Genomic DNA, 16,326 nt, shown 5'->3' on the forward strand with positions numbered 1-16,326 from the left:
GCAGGCGGATAAAGAGAGTTTTAATTCTTTCCCAATTCCACATAAAACAAATATAAAAAAGTAGAGCGCTCTCTCGATTCAGAAACAATCAGAACCGACCTGAAATCCCCTCTCCGATCATCATTTCTCCAGCTCTGTCTGGACTCCGACAGTGCGTACAGTTTTAAAAAGACCCATTCATAAGAACACGAGCAGGAGGTAAAAATAAACAAAATTTAAAACAAAAGCAAAAGAAAGAAAAAAAAAAAAAAGGAAACACTACAGCAAATTAATGACAAGAGGATTTGTCAAACAGACTCGTGTTTGAATTCCTATTTTCAAAGACGTCCTCAAAACTAACACTTTGAATGGCACCAAACACACGACAGATAAATTAAAAAAAAAAAAAAATTATGCGGAGATTCTTGATGCAAGAGCTGGTAGTTTCTAATGTGTAGGTTTAGCACAGGTACTGTGTGAACACAAGTACACATTTCATTTCATCCAATTAGATTTGTGTGTGTGTGTGTGTGTCTGTGTGTGTTAGTGCGTCTCAGAGCTGGAGGGCACAGAACTGCTGGTAGACGGCCAGGATGTGGTGGTCGAGTTCTGCGGTGAACAGCAGGTTCTCCAGGGTTCCCATATACTGCTGGATGGTCACATGGTGCTGCACAGCGAGGAAACACTTTAGGTTAATCATTTTGGTTTTAAATCATTGTTGTGGTCACATTCCTGCATTGTGAGGACAGTGTGCCTGATCCCCACGACTTCAAAGGAGTCATTTGAGAGTTAAGACTTGGTTTTAAGGTTATGGGTTAAAATTGTGTGTGTGTGTGTGTGTGTGTGAATGTTTTACCATGAGGAAGACCTGCTGCAGCCGCTCGATGCAGTTTTTGTACCAGGGCGTGCTGATGTCGACGCTGCCCGTCTCACAGCGAACCAAATGCTCCGTCAGCAACATGATGAAACGCTGCGGGACAGAAGATGTAAAGTCAAAGCTGCACACACAGATGTGATGTTTTCATCTGCCGCCATTTTCCCTAAACGCCATTCACATTAAACTCAGAGTAACAGAGTTTGTACTGAGTAAAATGTAAGCACTTTGAAGACTGTCATGGTGCCTAAACTAAAGCCCGGAAGCCTTTATTATCACATCTAAATTGTTACTAATAATGCAATTGCAAAAAGTAAAGTTAACAGAATTCCTTACTACCCACAGAAATCAACGTGTATTATCACACAACCAAACATGTTGACGGGACCGTTTCATCTCAAACATGAAGATGTTTGGTTTACATGAGCGATTGTGTCGATGAAGCGTTCATATTATTCATAACCTTGAAAACTTTAAAGACTTCGTATGAACCCTGGAGTAAAGACCTACTTTACAAATGTTACTACTACGCTGCTGCATCTCTTCTGAAACTGCCTTGTTCGTTGACACTTTGGTGACAGCTGAGGGACTCAAAAATCACAGTGTACTTGTGAAAGGTTTAATCATTCCCCGCCGTGTGGGCCTTCGGTACCTGGAAGATGACGAGGAAGAGGTTCTTCTGTTCGCTCTGAGCCGACTCCACCTTCTCCTGTAGCCTCTCGATCTGCTCCTCTAGCTGGCCCTCCTCGTCCTCGCTGTTCTTGTCCATCTCTTCATCATCGCCGCTGTCCTTCTGCTGGTGGAAAAACGTGCACAAACATCGACGCCTCCTACTTTAGCCAATGGAATTCATTTCAAGGTTCTATGGGGCGATTTCGACAACTGACTGTTATGACCGCGATTGCCGACATTACCCTCTTATGCTGCTGTTTCTCCAGTTTGTCCTTGGCCTCCTCCAGCTCCTTCTGGATCTTCTGGACATGCTTGTTCATCTTTCGGATGGTCGAGTGCAGGATCTCCCAAATGAAAAGTCTAGATGAGGCAGAGAGAAAACATTGTAGTCCAGATGCGGCACAGAAAAACTAATAAAGAAACTAGACCATCAATTTCTAATGACAAAGCCGTCATTTTCCTCCTGTCCCATCACGTTAAAGGAGTTGACTTCTCACCTGGTGAACTCATGAGCCATGTCCTGAGAGAAGAGCCAGTTAGCGACGGCAGCGCAGTCCACGATCTGCGTCCGAATCATTTTATCCACCAACACTGCCAGCATCTACAACGCAGGAGAGAGAGAGAGAGAGCAGCAGCGTTAACCAGACTTTCAACCGGAACTCAGTTATTCCGCATGAATGACATGATGACGGTCAGTGAATGACAAACGTTTTACAAGTTTGAACCTCTTCCCGATTAAGTGCGTGAGGTTTTTTCGTGGTTTTGTGTTGTAATGTGTTGTTTGTACCTGTGGGTGATTCCTCCACACATCATAAACCACCTTGAGGATGTGCAGCTTCCCCTCGTCGGTGTCTGTCAGACACTTCAAGATTTCATGGAACCTGGAGGAATTGAATGCAGGTGAGGCGAGCTGGTCTCCGTCCACTCAATACAAAATGTGACTGTGGTTGTGTTCTTATTGTTTATGTATATAAGTGCTGCGTCCTGTTGGGGAACTTGGGTTTTTCATCAGTTTTTAAGATATTTCATTCATTCTAAAATGTTTAACGAGATTAGATTAAAATAATCTCATTGTATTATGATGATGATGATACCCAATTTTCGCTGCAATCCTCTGTCAGTTTGTACTTATCGAAACCTCTTCTTCCATTTTTAAACGTTTAAATGCAAATTACATTATCCTTCATAATTTCACCGTATTGCGATTTAAATCATAACTTCATCACACTGCTTTGTTGAATACTTGACTCTGATTGGCCTGTATAGCAGGTCTTTGCTATCTATAACAAGCTGTTGCTATGAATGCAGCCGAAGAAAATTTGTAAATCAACAAAATCGTTTTTTAATCTATATTTTAGATCAAATTATCGATTTCTTAAGTAAGAAGCTGTGTAATAAGCAGGATAATGTACAGCGAGTGCTGGTCGTTATTGCGAAATGAACCCCTTCAGCATGTTTCAAGACCTGCATCACCCTGTCAGGGTGGGTTTTGCAATCATGACTGGCTCACTGTGCGTTACGCCTTACATATTATATGTGCACATGCCACATGCCAATTTCAGTTTTAGTTTCTTTTATGTTAGAGAGGAAGTGGTGAGTTTTCATGGTGTGTAGACTTACTTGCCGAGGGCACTGAAGGAGTGGCTGAAGGACTTGGCTGCCAGGTGGAGCAAAGTCTGCAGGAACACGTCGATCTTCAGAGGGTTGAAGCTCTCTCCCTCGTCTGGAAGGAGAGGACGAGAAGGGAATGCAAAGGAGTGAAAGAGGAAGTAAAAAGAGTGCATGCTGTGCCATTCTAGCTGACATGATGTTTGGGTTAGATGAACTGTCAACTGTTGTGTAATCCCCTGGAACAGTGACAGTGATGCCTCCAACACCGTTTAATATTGAAAATGTTTTTGAAGAGAGATGACTACTAATGTCATCACTTCTCCTTCCCTCATCTTTTGCCTCCCTTCATACGTCGTGTAAACTTAAATGTTTTGTATTATGTCAGGGAATAAAAATGGCTCCTGTTATCAGAGTCAGTGAAGCGATTGTGTGCTTTTCCATGAACAAGCGATTTGTTTCCATCTCAGAAAGCACAGTTACAGAAAAAAAACAATAAAGAAAGAAAAATGAAGCCATATAAATGAGGAAACAAACCATCATCGTCTTCTTGGTTGGGGTTGGGCACTTCTTTGAGGATGGTCAGGATCTCCTCGTTGGATGCTCGATTCTTGATGGCGTTTCTGACGGTGACAGATACTGCGTAACCTGGTAACGAAGCTGTAAGGCAGGACAGACAGCTTGTTGTTAGGTACTGACATCTAAACAGGACTGCCAGTCTTCCATCGGCCTTTTTATGTAGAATACAACTAAAAATATACAGTAGTCCCTCGCTATAACGCGGTTCACCTTTCGCGGCCTTTTTAGTGCAACTTTGCATGCTTTTTTTTTTTTTTTACAGTGTATGAACGCTGTTAGAAGGTTTTTCTCATGTAACATGATTCTGTAGGAACTTGTGTGATACATGGTATATATGTTACTCTCAAGTCAGCATACTACTCTTCCAACTCCGCTTTGTCTGGACAACTGGTTGTTCTAAGGAAAGATCAAGTCCATCTTGGGACATGCTCTCATGTATCTGAAACCAGATATAGTTTGTAGAATCCTATATATGTGGTAGCTTTACTCTGTATTCCTTAGTCTCATCTATGCCACCTACATAAACTTCTTGAATGAATCTGGGACTCCTCTCTTCATTGCTACAACCACAGAAAAGCATCCCTACAAACGCGCATTGTGTTCTGCGTCCTGATTGGCTAAGGGACTGTAGACCAATGTCAATCAATCTCCTCCGTGCCGTGTCTCTGTACAGTACAGAATGTGTTCGGCTTGCCAAATTTACATAAATGTTCAATCGCTAGCAGTGTGACTTTTAAGTGCTGCCTGTTTGCAAGACAAACAAACAAGTCAAACAAGAGATAAATGTGAGAAAATGTTAATGCCTGTCTGAGAAAAGTGTATAAACTGTATGGTGAGGGGTTTTACAGCCTTAAAATATATATAATAATTGTAAAAAATAAAGCTGACTACTACGCGGATTTCGCCTATTGTGGGTTGTTTTTAGAACGTAACCCCCGCAATTAACGAGGGACCACTGTACTCAACTGTTCCCATGGGGAAATTAGTCTTGATAATGAAGACGTGATAGTCAAAAAAAAAAAAAAAACATCATATAAACAAAGAAGCATATTGTCACCACTCACAGATTACACATTTTGCACATACTACACAACACCATGAGGCTATTGCACAACCTCTGCAGCTTCAAGCCACATCATTTAAAATGTAGGCACAAACGGCTTAGCAGAGTTTACACTGGGGTGCTCTGTACTGTCTGCCAGAGGGCAACAGCTCATACTCAGCGTGGAGAATGTGAGGTGGGTCAGACAGTGTTCGCTGTGCCTGCCTGAGATGAGACTGCTAACTGACTAGAGGGCCTGGTGTTCATTCCTCCATACCGCCTTCATGACAGTCTGTACCAGACGAGCAGGCTTAGATTTTCACTGCACCGTGCTGACATCCCACACCTGACTGTGCTCTCTAACAGAATCCTCTGATCCATCCCATGTGTAAAAAGCATTATCTCTGCTGTAAATGAGAACACAAACTTTCAGCATGGGCCTTCCAGCTGAAGGAAAGTGACCACTAAGATACTGGGAGGAGCAGAACTGATGGACTGGCTTCATCGCGTATGGCCACTGGACAATGATTCGTTCACTTCATTGACTTTTTGCAGATGATCATTAGTGATGAAGTGCTTTCCACCCGTGTTCATACTGGTTTTAACTTTCGCAGAGTCCAACAGCTCCACTTAGAGTCCACTTAGATAAAGTTCTGCTCTCTAAGCTGCCTGTGTCGCTTCCTAGTATCCCTCAACATTTAGTTTAGTTCCTTTTTCAAACCAGCTCCATCTTGATCCCTGAAGGCATTTATTCCCGGCTGATGCAGTATTCTGATAATTCTGCTTATTCTCTAACAATAAAGATTCTAAATGGTCTGTGTGAAATGTGCTGCAGTTCACAGACTGACATTAAGAAATGCAAACTCTCTCCTGTCCGAGGTTCAGCAGATTATACTACAGCTGTGGAGGAGTGTGCGTTTTAAGTGTGCTTACAAGCGCTCTCGTCTTCGTATTTGTAAACAAAGATGGGTTCGACTGGGATGAGCGCCGAGAAGGTCGGAGGAACGAGGTCCACAATCCGCTGATGGTACGAAAGTCTGCAGGGAAACGAGCAAACAGACAACTTAAGTTCAAGGAGACACTTTGCAGATTAAAAGACATTCTTTTTATCTTTTCCCCTGATCCCCACTGCCACATTACTGTGGTTACATTGCTCCTGAACTCACTTGAACTTAGTAATACGAGCGAGAGGGAACCCTCAAATTTAAAGCATTTGAACTTATAGAAAAACTTGTTGATAAAGCTTTAGTACCTCATGCACTTTTCCAGAACCTCTTTCACAAACTTGGGCTTGGGCTTCTCTAGATCCACGGCCAAGCAGTCAGACCTTTACAGAGAACAAGTGAACATTATTGCAAACCGTGCACCTTTTTGCCAATTTAAAAACGATAAACGGCTGCCGTAAAAGCTCTCTGTCCACCACGGAATCACTCACCAGTCATCCCAGCTCCATCGAAATTGGAAGTTGCTCAAATGGTGAGAAAACCAGTTGATTAGTCTGGGATTGGAAAGAAATGGCATGGCTGTGTTAAATCGCAGACAAGAAGTCCTTCCGTGAAGTTCTTTGCGGATCCGGTGCGTGTAAATGTGCGGTTCACTTACCTGTCTATGCAGGTGGTGTTCATGGTGTCCAGTCTCATGTACAGCATCTCTGTGGCCTGGGCCAACTAACACACAGGTGTTAAAGGCAAAAGTCTATTTTGAAGTGGAGTCACCTTCCTCCTGAGAACTTTAAAACTCCTAATTATAACATTAATATGATTTTTTTGGTCATTTTAAGCCTGTATTAGATGATGGTACACATTGGGCAAAGTGAGAACATGTTTAACCCCCATGTGTTGAGCACTTCAGCAAACATAAATAAATAAATATAATCCTGCGCTAAATACCACTGTATGCATTTTGTATGCGTTGCCCACTCTTTCACCAATACTGTTTCAAGCTCTGCGGTGTGTAGTGTCTTTACGCGGCAGCTTGGGCCACTTAACTCAAACACATCAACATTATGCCATGAATCCTCGAAAACAGGTTCTGCAGGCAGTTCACATTCCCGGGGTGGTTGGAAAACTGTGTTGACCTGAAACTACCGTGACACAAACCAACAAGGATACAACTTGCGGCAATGATCCTGGCTGCAGTTTGCAGAGTTCAATGAGCAGCGTCGTGTACGTGACGTCGATGTGAGGCGGAATGGGCAGCTGGAAAAGTTCTCCAAAGATCACCTGAAAAAGAAAAATACCGCATATCAAATACTTTGAACAAACTTTTAATTTTTCTCTTATTTCTCAAAATTAAATTACTTATTTCTAAAACTCATACCTCAACGATGTGATAGTTGAGTGGGATCTTATTCTTCCCTGGATAGCTAAGTAACTGGGCAGCACTAGAAGGTAAAAAAAAAAAAAAAAGAATTTTTTTTTGAAGAAATGATATTTTTCCAATTCCAGTTATTTTCAACATGGACATTGAGACATGCCAACAACTGAAACATGCGTGTTACCCACCATGTTTTCCTCTCTTTCCAGTGAGTCCTGATGATGCAGTGAAGGTTTTCTTCTATGACAAATCTCTCCACAGAATGGCTGCCGGGCATAACAGGACCCTAAAGGGTAAAGAAGACGAGAGTTTGTGGACTTTAAAGGGCTTGAAATTTGGTTTAATTCTTTTTTATTGAGTACTTTAGCAAATCACTGATATACTGCTGTGTGTCTTTCAAAGCCAGGCTGTAAAGTACCTCTGGGGCATCGGTGTAGTCAAACATACGGAAGACGACGCGGGGCATGGGGTACTGGGCGTCGGGCATGTGGCCCGGTGGAGTGAAAGGGGGCAGGTTGTGTTGTAGGGCCTCGCACAGCACGCTGTCGAAGGCGATGTACGGACGAAGGATGTGGCGCTCCTGCCAGCGGTCTTTCTTCAGCTTCTGAATCTGGGCCCAAAGGCAGTCCAGGTACTGAGTAAACAACAGGGAGAGAGGGAGTGAAGTTTTAACAGTGCCTGCAGGAACTGACACACATGCTAGAAAGGTAGAGGTAGAGCTAGAGCTAGAACGATCACAGCTGCCTTAGTCTCGCTTTGCTTGTCGGCATCGAATTATACGTGAATACAAACGGCTGTATTTTTCAGTCATTGCCTTAATACCTCAAGGTAACGTCTATAAACGGCAAGGTCTGAGCAGGTGATGAAGAACATATTCATAAATTGTTGTACTGTCTTTCATTTTAATATGAAGGCACCACCAGGAAATTCAGGTTGGTTAGAAGACAGACTCACAGACAGGATGCTGACTTAACAACAAAATTATGACTTCAATTTAAACGTTAAATGAGCGTTTGCCTCATCTGGCGGACAATGAACTAGAAGACAAGCGGGGAGCTCTATATGCATGCGACACAGAGGAAAGTTAAACATTATTCAGTTGATTTTTTACTATCCACACTATAAAGATAAAAGCAAAGTGATCTTGGGACTTGACTTCACAACAATATCATGGTGATGTGATTCACAACAGTTATTTTTCAAACAATAATGGGAGGGATGTTCTCTCCATCTGTATCTCACCTCCTCTTGTGGGTGGGGCTTCTCTGCTGTCCACACCTGCAGCATGGGCACGTGTGTCTTTCCTCGCCCCCTAGAAATTACAGAAAAGAATCGGTATAAAAAAAGGGGTGATTCAGGCACCGAACAAATAACAATAAAGTTTGCAAAAAAAAAAAACATTAAATAATAAAGATAAACAGCGATAAGAGCTGAGATGTAAGAGCAAGAAAATAGGGTGGACATCTTACTTGAGGTAGCCTTCAATTTGGCTGAGAAGTCGGTCCATCTCGACATCCTTCTTTTCGTACAGCTCCTTGCCGACCCAGGGCAGACAGGCCAGCACCACGTACACGAACCAGTCCGACCGCACCTGAGGACAAAAACAAGACCACTTACAAAATCACAGTCGGCTCTTTTCAACCTCAACGTTAACCAGGATAGCAGCCAAAACCTAGAATAAATCACGGTGCTTCCCGTAATTATTTTCACCCAAATTTAAAAAAGGTGACTGGTGTTTCAGTTAAGAATTGTCATGCGTGTTTGCTTTTGACACTCAACTCAAAACTGAACTAAACTTTGTTAGCTATTTATTTTTTTCACTCCACCTCAACCTTCTGCCCACCTGTGGTACATCTTCCTCTTGAGTGACACTGACAAAGTTTTCGAACATGGCCACCATTGAAGGAGCAGCAATCACATGGCAGTTGACCAAGTCAGAGAGAAAGCGCACCTACAAAAAGAACGTGACGTTAAAAACAAATAAACAATGATGCTTCCATTGTTTTAGGTGTGTGTGAACATTTTGCTTACCAAATAAACAGCTTCGTGGTACAAGTTGTTTTTCAATGTCTCCTTGAGTTGTCTGATCATGGCCTCCACAAACTCGCCGCCAAAGTTGTAGTTCCTGGCGTTCAGGAGGCCAACTAAGGTCGTATACACGGTCAGCTTCTCAGGTAGGAGGCGGGCGCTGTCAACGGAAAACAACTCTGTCTTAAATCTACCTCCAACACAGCGATCATTTGACCAGTGAAAGGGTGACGACTGGTATGAACGTACACAGAACATAAAATGCGCAGGATTTTGTTTTTGTAGTTTGGAAGGTCAGCCTCCAGCACGCCTGCGAGGCCCTCCAAGTTGCTCTCCAGGGAGGATGTGCTCTGTAAAGAAAAATGAAGCACTTTAGCTTGAGCATTTGTCAGCAAACTAATTCAGCTGCCATGTTGCAAGCAGTTTCTATAAAGCAGTGAAGCTACAGGTGGTTTCCAGTTTCAAATACTTTGGTATTGTCTTAGACTCCAATCTCTGCATAACATTTTTTTTTAACATTCAAAGATACCTTGACCTACCTGAAGTTGCTAAGATTGATTTCCATGCTATGATTATCTCATTAAACACACTGTTTCACTTGGTCTCTTACCACTGATACAGTAATAAAGCCTGTATAATCTGCATATTATCAAGCTCTTCCTAGATATGGTCTCCTTTGCTGGAGTAGTGCCTCCCTTATTTACCAGATTCATGTTTTTATCCTAGTATAAATTGAATTGTCTGTATATATGCTAAGCATAAGGGACAACAACTTGCTTTATATTGTGCAACCCTGAAATGTAAGACACATGAATGACCTTGATTACAGTAAGAGCTTCCCAGATTTGGACTGTCCTTCCATTAGATATACGATACAGCAACTTGTATTGTCCCTTTAATATTAAAACCTGGTTAAAAAGCAACTAGACTTGCCATTACACCCAGTCACTGCATGCTGTCCTTGTCTGCCCTTATTTGCTTAGCAGATTGGATTTGTCAAATGTCGTCCCTCCTGGTTTGTACCTCTGTCTTCTCTAATGTAATGTGTTTTTAACTTGTCTGATTGTCTTACTGAGCATGATTCGGCCTTACTCTAAGTGCTTTATAGCGTTCAGCTGCCTCATGTTTTATTGTTTCTTAATGGCTAATTTATCATCTAGCAAAAGGAACTACTACTACTAGGCCTATAGAGGTAAAGCAGTATGTTTTGTGGCAGATGAGACAGAGCAGAACACCGTTGATGTAAATACATTGCCAGAGTTGACTCTTTACCTTCTCTCCCACACGACATATCAGTGACTCCAGGCGGTCTTCAATTTCAATGGGCTCTGATGTTCTTCTCCTTTTGTGGGCCTGACCTCCTGAGGGGTAAATGGGGTGAGAAAATAATCAAAGTGAGGGGGATGAGAAACATTTCCTGAGAGAATAACTCAAGGGCTGCCACGATGGGAAAATCCACCTTAGGACAGAATTAAATGTGAATTATTTATGACAGAATGAATACAGCCCATTTCGAATCTGTGATTTTGAACAGGGGAGCTTCACCTAATTTACATATGAAGAGCATACTGATGACTAAAAAGTATGTCATTAAGGTTATCTATCAACTCTGTATAGCTAACAAGCAGATGCTGCTAAGATCTCATCTCAAGGATGTCTTGGCCTGTAATACACTGATTTTGGGGCATTATTATCTCTTGTGAATCAAATTCTTTTTGAAGTGCAACACTAAATTGCTGGATCCCTTAAAATTGAACAGCAGAGTCAGTTATTTGTTATGTTACTGATTTGTGTAAATAGACCATATATGCTGACAATTTTTTTTTTACATCATTCTATATTGTTTTAGGAACATTTCACTTTTCAACATTGTTATTTATTTCGTGTAGCATTCTATAATTTTTTTATTGTTCTTTTTTGTTGCTTGTATTATCTCAACTCATATTCCCTTATTTGTCTTATTTTAGACATAGAAACAGGACATTGTGATAGCAGTCACAATGATAGCCATACTATATGAACTGACACACAGTTTGAATGTAATGTATGATAGCATATTTACAATCCATGAAATCAGTCATTATAAGGACTCCAATAGTAGGTAACGTTACTGAGGCTGATTATTTTAAAGTAGCACAACGTAGCTAAACAATGTTTTAGGGCGGATTATCCCTTTAACTGCTAATCAATATGTAGACGTTTAATCAATCATCAGTGCGTGTTCCAAAAGCTACTCTCACTGAAATATTTGCATTATTTACATCACTTAGTTAACGCCCACATTATCGACTAGCTAGCGGTTAGTTGTCGTTAGCTAAGCTGGTTAACGGTAGCTAACAGAGTAGCTAACGTTACCGGTTAATTCTTCCACTACTATCAGAGTTTGCTCAATCATCGTGCTTTGAAGCCACGAGCGCATATTAGAGGTTTTGCACTTTTTAAGATAATGATGCCAAGACTAAAACCTGGCTTCGTAACACAACGTATCGGCCAGCATGCGTGAACGCACCAAAGATTAACGTTAACCAGAAAACACGCTAACGTTAGCTAGCCACTACTCGTTAGCCCAACGTCTGAAAATCACGTTATGTACACTTACCGTCGTTCTCGTCGCTGTGTCGTCGCCTTGACATTTTTCACACACTAAGGATGTAAGATAAGTCGACGAAGAAATGAATATGAAACAAAAACAAGTGGGCTAAACAAGCTTCTAGATCTTTCAGCCTGGCCGCTGCTGCCTGGTGCAGAAAAATAATAGCGGTCTGATTCAAGTGAGGCACATCCGGGGCAGGCAGGGATCAACCGGAAGGTGCACCGTCCTTTTTTGTCCGATCGTCACCGCTGGTTTCTCTGCCACACGTTTGGTGATTGTTGGATATATTAAATGTATAAATTGGTATGTTTAAGGCGTTATATTTAATGTTTGGCAAGGCTGGGTCAACATTGAATGCTCTCACGATGCATTATTCCTATATATTGACACCAAAAAGCAAAGTAGCTCCTTCTTAAGTCTTGTAACTTAGCTAAAATTGTTTTCGAGCTAACTAATTTGAGAATAGTTTTTTAAAAAAAGCTCTTGAAAATCATGGCAGCCGATGACACACCGTGCTCGGAGTTCATGGACTGGGAACTTGACACTTCGACATCTAACGAACTGAAACAGGAGAAACAACTTTCTGCCTCACAAAGAAGGTATTACAGCTTCTGCAGGAGGAAGGTGAGTGATAACACAAACACTGAACACCTTGCTGTGTCCGTCTGTGTGTGCACGTACATAACACAAAGTCTTGAGGAATAAATCTAAACTTCATGTACACGAGTCAATAAAAGCTCAAGTCAAACGCACTGTAATTCTGCTGTCATCTAAAAATGATCCGTTTCTGTCCAAATCACTTTTGAGTCTATAAATTATATAATATTATATTCTTTGTAAACATATTGATCAATAAATTGCACACATAGCAATCAGCATATATAGCAGCTATATTAGCTTATTCTTATACTGTATGCCATCTAGCAAATGTATCAGTAGTCTGCTGAAGATATGTTTGAAGTAATCTATAAACAGTGTTTACTTTATTTTTCAACTTTAAAATGTCCTTCTTAGTATGTGCCTTATCTTTTAAAAGGAAAATCTAAGGGATCTTACCAAACATGTAAATGGATTATATGTGCTAATATCTTGTCATTTTCAAAAAAAAACTCAGATATCAATATTCTACTGTCAAAAAATCAATAGAAGTCTTGCTATTTTACAAACTGTACGGACTTGTATTGTACCCTATAGTTTAAATCTAAGATCAGTGGTTCCCAACATGAGTCAGGACCCATCAAGGGGTCACAAGATAAATCTAAGGGGTTCTAAGATGATACTGGAGTAATAAACAAGAAAAATAAATTGAGTTTCTCCAAATTCTGTTCATTTTTCAGATGTTTCCCAAATTTTTGCTTCCCCTCCTTTGAATTATTATATTGTTTTATCTCTGCCGTCCTGATAAAATAAGGTAAAGTAAGCAATCTGAGATGTTCAGTCCCTCCTCTTCCTCTCCACAGTCATTTGCTGCCTTTGTGGCGTCCAAGAGGGACGGCAGTCAGGAGGAAGGAGGCACGTCTTGGTGCTGCTGTGGCCAGACCTTCAAGGAACACTCTGCCATTCACAAACATGTAGCCAGGACTCATGAGGCTGAAATACAGAGGCACACACAGGCCACATATGAGCGTTTGTTAAACCAGCTGGTAGAAGAACCCGAAATGCAGCAGCCGAACATGCGTGAGGCCGAGGCGATCGACATTTCTGCATGGATACCTGAAACTTGTCACATCTCTGAGGAGAAACTTCAAAAGTACTGGTCAAATTTTGATTCTAAGTATCTTTTGTACAGTTTTTAAGTCCAGCTTAAAATTGTATTAACATTTGTGAAAATAGTGATTTTCATTTTTGAATTCTTAAATAGATAATCATGTCTCAATGTGATTCTTCTTTTTAGGGGTCCAGGCGAGGTTCTCCTCTACTACCACTACTGTCAGGTGGAGAATCCACATGCCATCTGTGCTTGGCAGAAAGCTTTGTGTGAAAAGCTCCACTTAACTGGCAAGGTGAATACATTCTGTTATCCCGCCTCCAACTGGGAGACTGCTGAATGTTTTTTATTTTATTTCAGATTATGACTTTTCTTTTTACAATAATAGAATCATGTTTCAAAGAACATTTAATTCAATTTCACAGTCCCCTTAGAATATATCCTGGTCTTTTTCTTCAGGTGAGGGTGGCGACTGAAGGGATAAATGGAACAGTTGGCGGCACCAAAATGTCCACTGACATTTACATTGACGCAATGTGTTCGCACCCTCTCTTCAGGATGGACAAGGAGGATTTTAAGGTCAGACACACATGTTCGTTTTGTTCATTTTATGTTTGTTATGTTTCTACATGGAGTCCTGCTTGAATATGCACTGTGGGATGCTTTTTGAGAAATAATTGGCATTAGATAATCGTATTAAAATAAATAAGACTTATTTTTATTAGTGGCAAGTGTATGCAATTGAAGTGTGTGTGTGTGTGTGTGTGTGTGCTCAGACAAGTGATGGCGGCGCTGAATGCTTTTCAGACCTGAGGGTCGGCGTTTATAAGGAAATCGTCCCAATGGGAGTGGATCCTGATGTTATTTCTTACCAACTGGCAGGTATAGTTTGTATATACTACAACAATACTATTGTATTACTACAAAAAGTACTACCACCAATAATATTGCATATAACTCACAACATTAATTAATATATAACATAACATTCATTTTTCATATACTGAGCGTACATTGGTAGAATGGTGTTTTTATGTTGTTACTGCTTGGAATATGTTTTGCTTTTAATATCACAATTAAAGTTCTTCTTATCCTGCCTCAGGAGTTCATTTGGAGCCGGAGGAGTTTCATAAAGAGGTGGAGGCTCTTTTGGCTAAAGGGGATTTGTGCAATGACACCATTCTCCTGGACTGCCGCAATTTTTATGAGAGTAAAATTGTAAGTAACATATTTAAATGTCCTCGAGCAAGATGTCGAATTAATTTTGTTTTTGCTAACTTTGAAGAAATGCAGGAAAAAGGACAATGTCCACACAATTATCATAATTAAACAGGACAAAAGCCAGTTGTTCAATGTTTGAGTGTAATTCTTAACCGTGATTATTTCCCCCCCCCCAGGGGCAGTTTACTTGTTGCCTGGCCCCAAATATCCGTAAGTTCAGTTACTTCCCGGACTACGTTGACCAAAACCTTGAACTGTTCAGGGATAAGAGGGTGTTGATGTACTGCACAGGAGGGATCCGCTGTGAGCGTGGCTCTGCCTACCTCCGCTCAAAAGTAAGTTGACTTGGATGTGAGCTAAAGAATCTGACTTGGATTATTTTTAAATGTGAAACAGCTCATGGAACTGGCTTGTCATGCAGTAACTCACATTTTGCAGGCAGCTGATTCTCCACAAGTTTACTTTTGGAGAAAGTGTGAAAGTGAAAACAAGAAACTGTTTACTGACATTGTCTGCTCATTACCTCTGGACAACTGTTGTTTAAAGCAAATAGTTAAAATCCAACAGTATTCTTGAAAACTTCTTAAAATAGTCAGCACCAAAGACAGATAGTTTGCAACCCACATTAGAAATTCTTGTTCACCGCCCTGTTTTTAGGATGTGTGTAAAGAGGTTTACCAGCTGAAAGGTGGAATCCACAAGTATCTGGAGCTTTTCCCAGAGGGCTTCTATCGAGGGAAACTTTTTGTATTTGATGAACGCTACGCCATCTCCTCCAATAGTGACGTCATCTCAGGTGAGTGTGTGCAGAGAGGCCTGTATCAGCATGTGAAATAATCTCAAGATGTTAACACTATCAGGAAACATTAATAAACACTAACATTTGGTCATTGTCTAATATTAGTTATGTCATGCTTGAATAGTTGTGTGTCTCTGTTCAGACTGCAGGTACTGCAGCTGTCCGTGGGACCGGTACGAGCTCTGTTCCACCCCGTTCTGCTATCAGCTGGTTTTGTCCTGTTCCAGCTGCAGACAGGACGGCCACACCGCATGCTGCCCCGCCTGCCAAACCAAAGGACAGGCTCAGAGCGAGGCATCCGCCGCTGTTACACATTACAAAGAGGAGTGCGAGTGCACTGGTGCACGTCCCAGAATCCCTCAGGATGTATAGTGATAGAGAGGGTACGATTGGACATTGGTGTTTGCAGCCATATGAAAAAATTATTTTTTTTACATGAATGTTTGGAATGGAGTCAGATTTACTGTATCTAAGAGGTGCTCTGAAGACAGAGTTGTCAATGAATCTGACATGAGATGATAAAACTGTTTATTAATCTTTTATTGAGAAAATGCAAAATCCACTTTTATTACATGATTTTTGTGAAATGTTTTGAAACGGTAATAATGAAAGCTCAATCTTTTTGGGTCTATGTATGTGTGAAGATTGGATTTTGTCTCTTTTGTGTGTTGGCAGTTATTTTGACTGAAAAACAACAAAGTGTTGCTACAAATACACCAAAAACATGTAGAATTTACATCAGTTCTCTAAAACATGCAATCTATTGCCAAAGCAGGTTACTGAAACTGCATGCGTTGCAGAAAATGTTTAAAACCACAAGCAGGAAGACATCTGTGTCCCTTAAACGGGATGACACGTTTCAGATATATCTGAATATAGACAAGTATCAAGTAAGATCAGTTACAGA

General features: G+C 41.0%; 2 protein-coding genes across 3 annotated transcripts; one reads left to right on the forward strand and one right to left on the reverse strand.

The window, feature by feature from the left end:
* Nucleotides 1-3: 3 nt before the first annotated feature.
* On the reverse strand, nucleotides 4-11,845 carry LOC139206981 (nuclear cap-binding protein subunit 1). Of its 2 annotated transcripts, none has more exons than XM_070836605.1 (23): nucleotides 11,698-11,845; nucleotides 10,371-10,459; nucleotides 9,348-9,448; nucleotides 9,102-9,258; nucleotides 8,914-9,021; nucleotides 8,540-8,661; nucleotides 8,313-8,382; nucleotides 7,489-7,704; nucleotides 7,259-7,356; nucleotides 7,074-7,137; nucleotides 6,866-6,976; nucleotides 6,357-6,421; nucleotides 6,190-6,252; nucleotides 6,007-6,081; nucleotides 5,688-5,791; nucleotides 3,671-3,793; nucleotides 3,146-3,248; nucleotides 2,313-2,406; nucleotides 2,023-2,126; nucleotides 1,768-1,885; nucleotides 1,506-1,646; nucleotides 836-949; nucleotides 4-646 (listed from the first exon to the last, which is right to left on the reverse strand). In XM_070836605.1, exons 1-23 carry the CDS (start codon nucleotides 11,729-11,731, stop codon nucleotides 533-535), a joined length of 2,388 nt encoding a protein of 795 aa, XP_070692706.1. In that variant the 5' UTR covers nucleotides 11,732-11,845; the 3' UTR covers nucleotides 4-532. The 2 variants fall into 2 exon arrangements, with proteins under 2 accessions (XP_070692706.1, XP_070692705.1); XM_070836604.1 differs by having other exon boundaries at nucleotides 1,506-1,649.
* A 204-nt stretch (nucleotides 11,846-12,049) lies between these two features.
* On the forward strand, nucleotides 12,050-16,010 carry LOC139207328 (thiosulfate sulfurtransferase/rhodanese-like domain-containing protein 2). Its single transcript, XM_070837015.1, has 9 exons — nucleotides 12,050-12,315; nucleotides 13,152-13,441; nucleotides 13,586-13,694; nucleotides 13,859-13,978; nucleotides 14,176-14,281; nucleotides 14,502-14,617; nucleotides 14,797-14,955; nucleotides 15,278-15,416; nucleotides 15,562-16,010. Exons 1-9 carry the CDS (start codon nucleotides 12,184-12,186, stop codon nucleotides 15,789-15,791), a joined length of 1,401 nt encoding a protein of 466 aa, XP_070693116.1. The 5' UTR covers nucleotides 12,050-12,183; the 3' UTR covers nucleotides 15,792-16,010.
* The last annotated feature ends 316 nt before the right edge of the window (nucleotides 16,011-16,326 follow it).

Source organism: Pempheris klunzingeri, chromosome 9 (assembly GCF_042242105.1).
Source record: "Pempheris klunzingeri isolate RE-2024b chromosome 9, fPemKlu1.hap1, whole genome shotgun sequence".
NCBI classification, from domain to species: domain Eukaryota; kingdom Metazoa; phylum Chordata; class Actinopteri; order Acropomatiformes; family Pempheridae; genus Pempheris; species Pempheris klunzingeri.

Coding starts and splice junctions, on each gene's coding strand:
- LOC139206981 (XM_070836604.1), bottom strand. CDS start 11,731: ATGTCAAGGCGACGACACAGCGACGAGAACGACG. Junction 1,886..2,022: donor ATGGCTCATGAGTTCACCAG/GTGAGAAGTCAA, acceptor TGCCTCATCTAG/ACTTTTCATTTGGGAGATCC. Junction 1,650..1,767: donor AGAAACAGCAGCATAAGAGG/GTAATGTCGGCA, acceptor TTTTTCCACCAG/CAGAAGGACAGCGGCGATGA.
- LOC139207328 (XM_070837015.1), top strand. CDS start 12,184: ATGGCAGCCGATGACACACCGTGCTCGGAGTTCATGGACTGGGAACTT. Junction 13,442..13,585: donor TCTGAGGAGAAACTTCAAAA/GTACTGGTCAAA, acceptor TCTTCTTTTTAG/GGGTCCAGGCGAGGTTCTCC. Junction 15,417..15,561: donor CAATAGTGACGTCATCTCAG/GTGAGTGTGTGC, acceptor GTCTCTGTTCAG/ACTGCAGGTACTGCAGCTGT.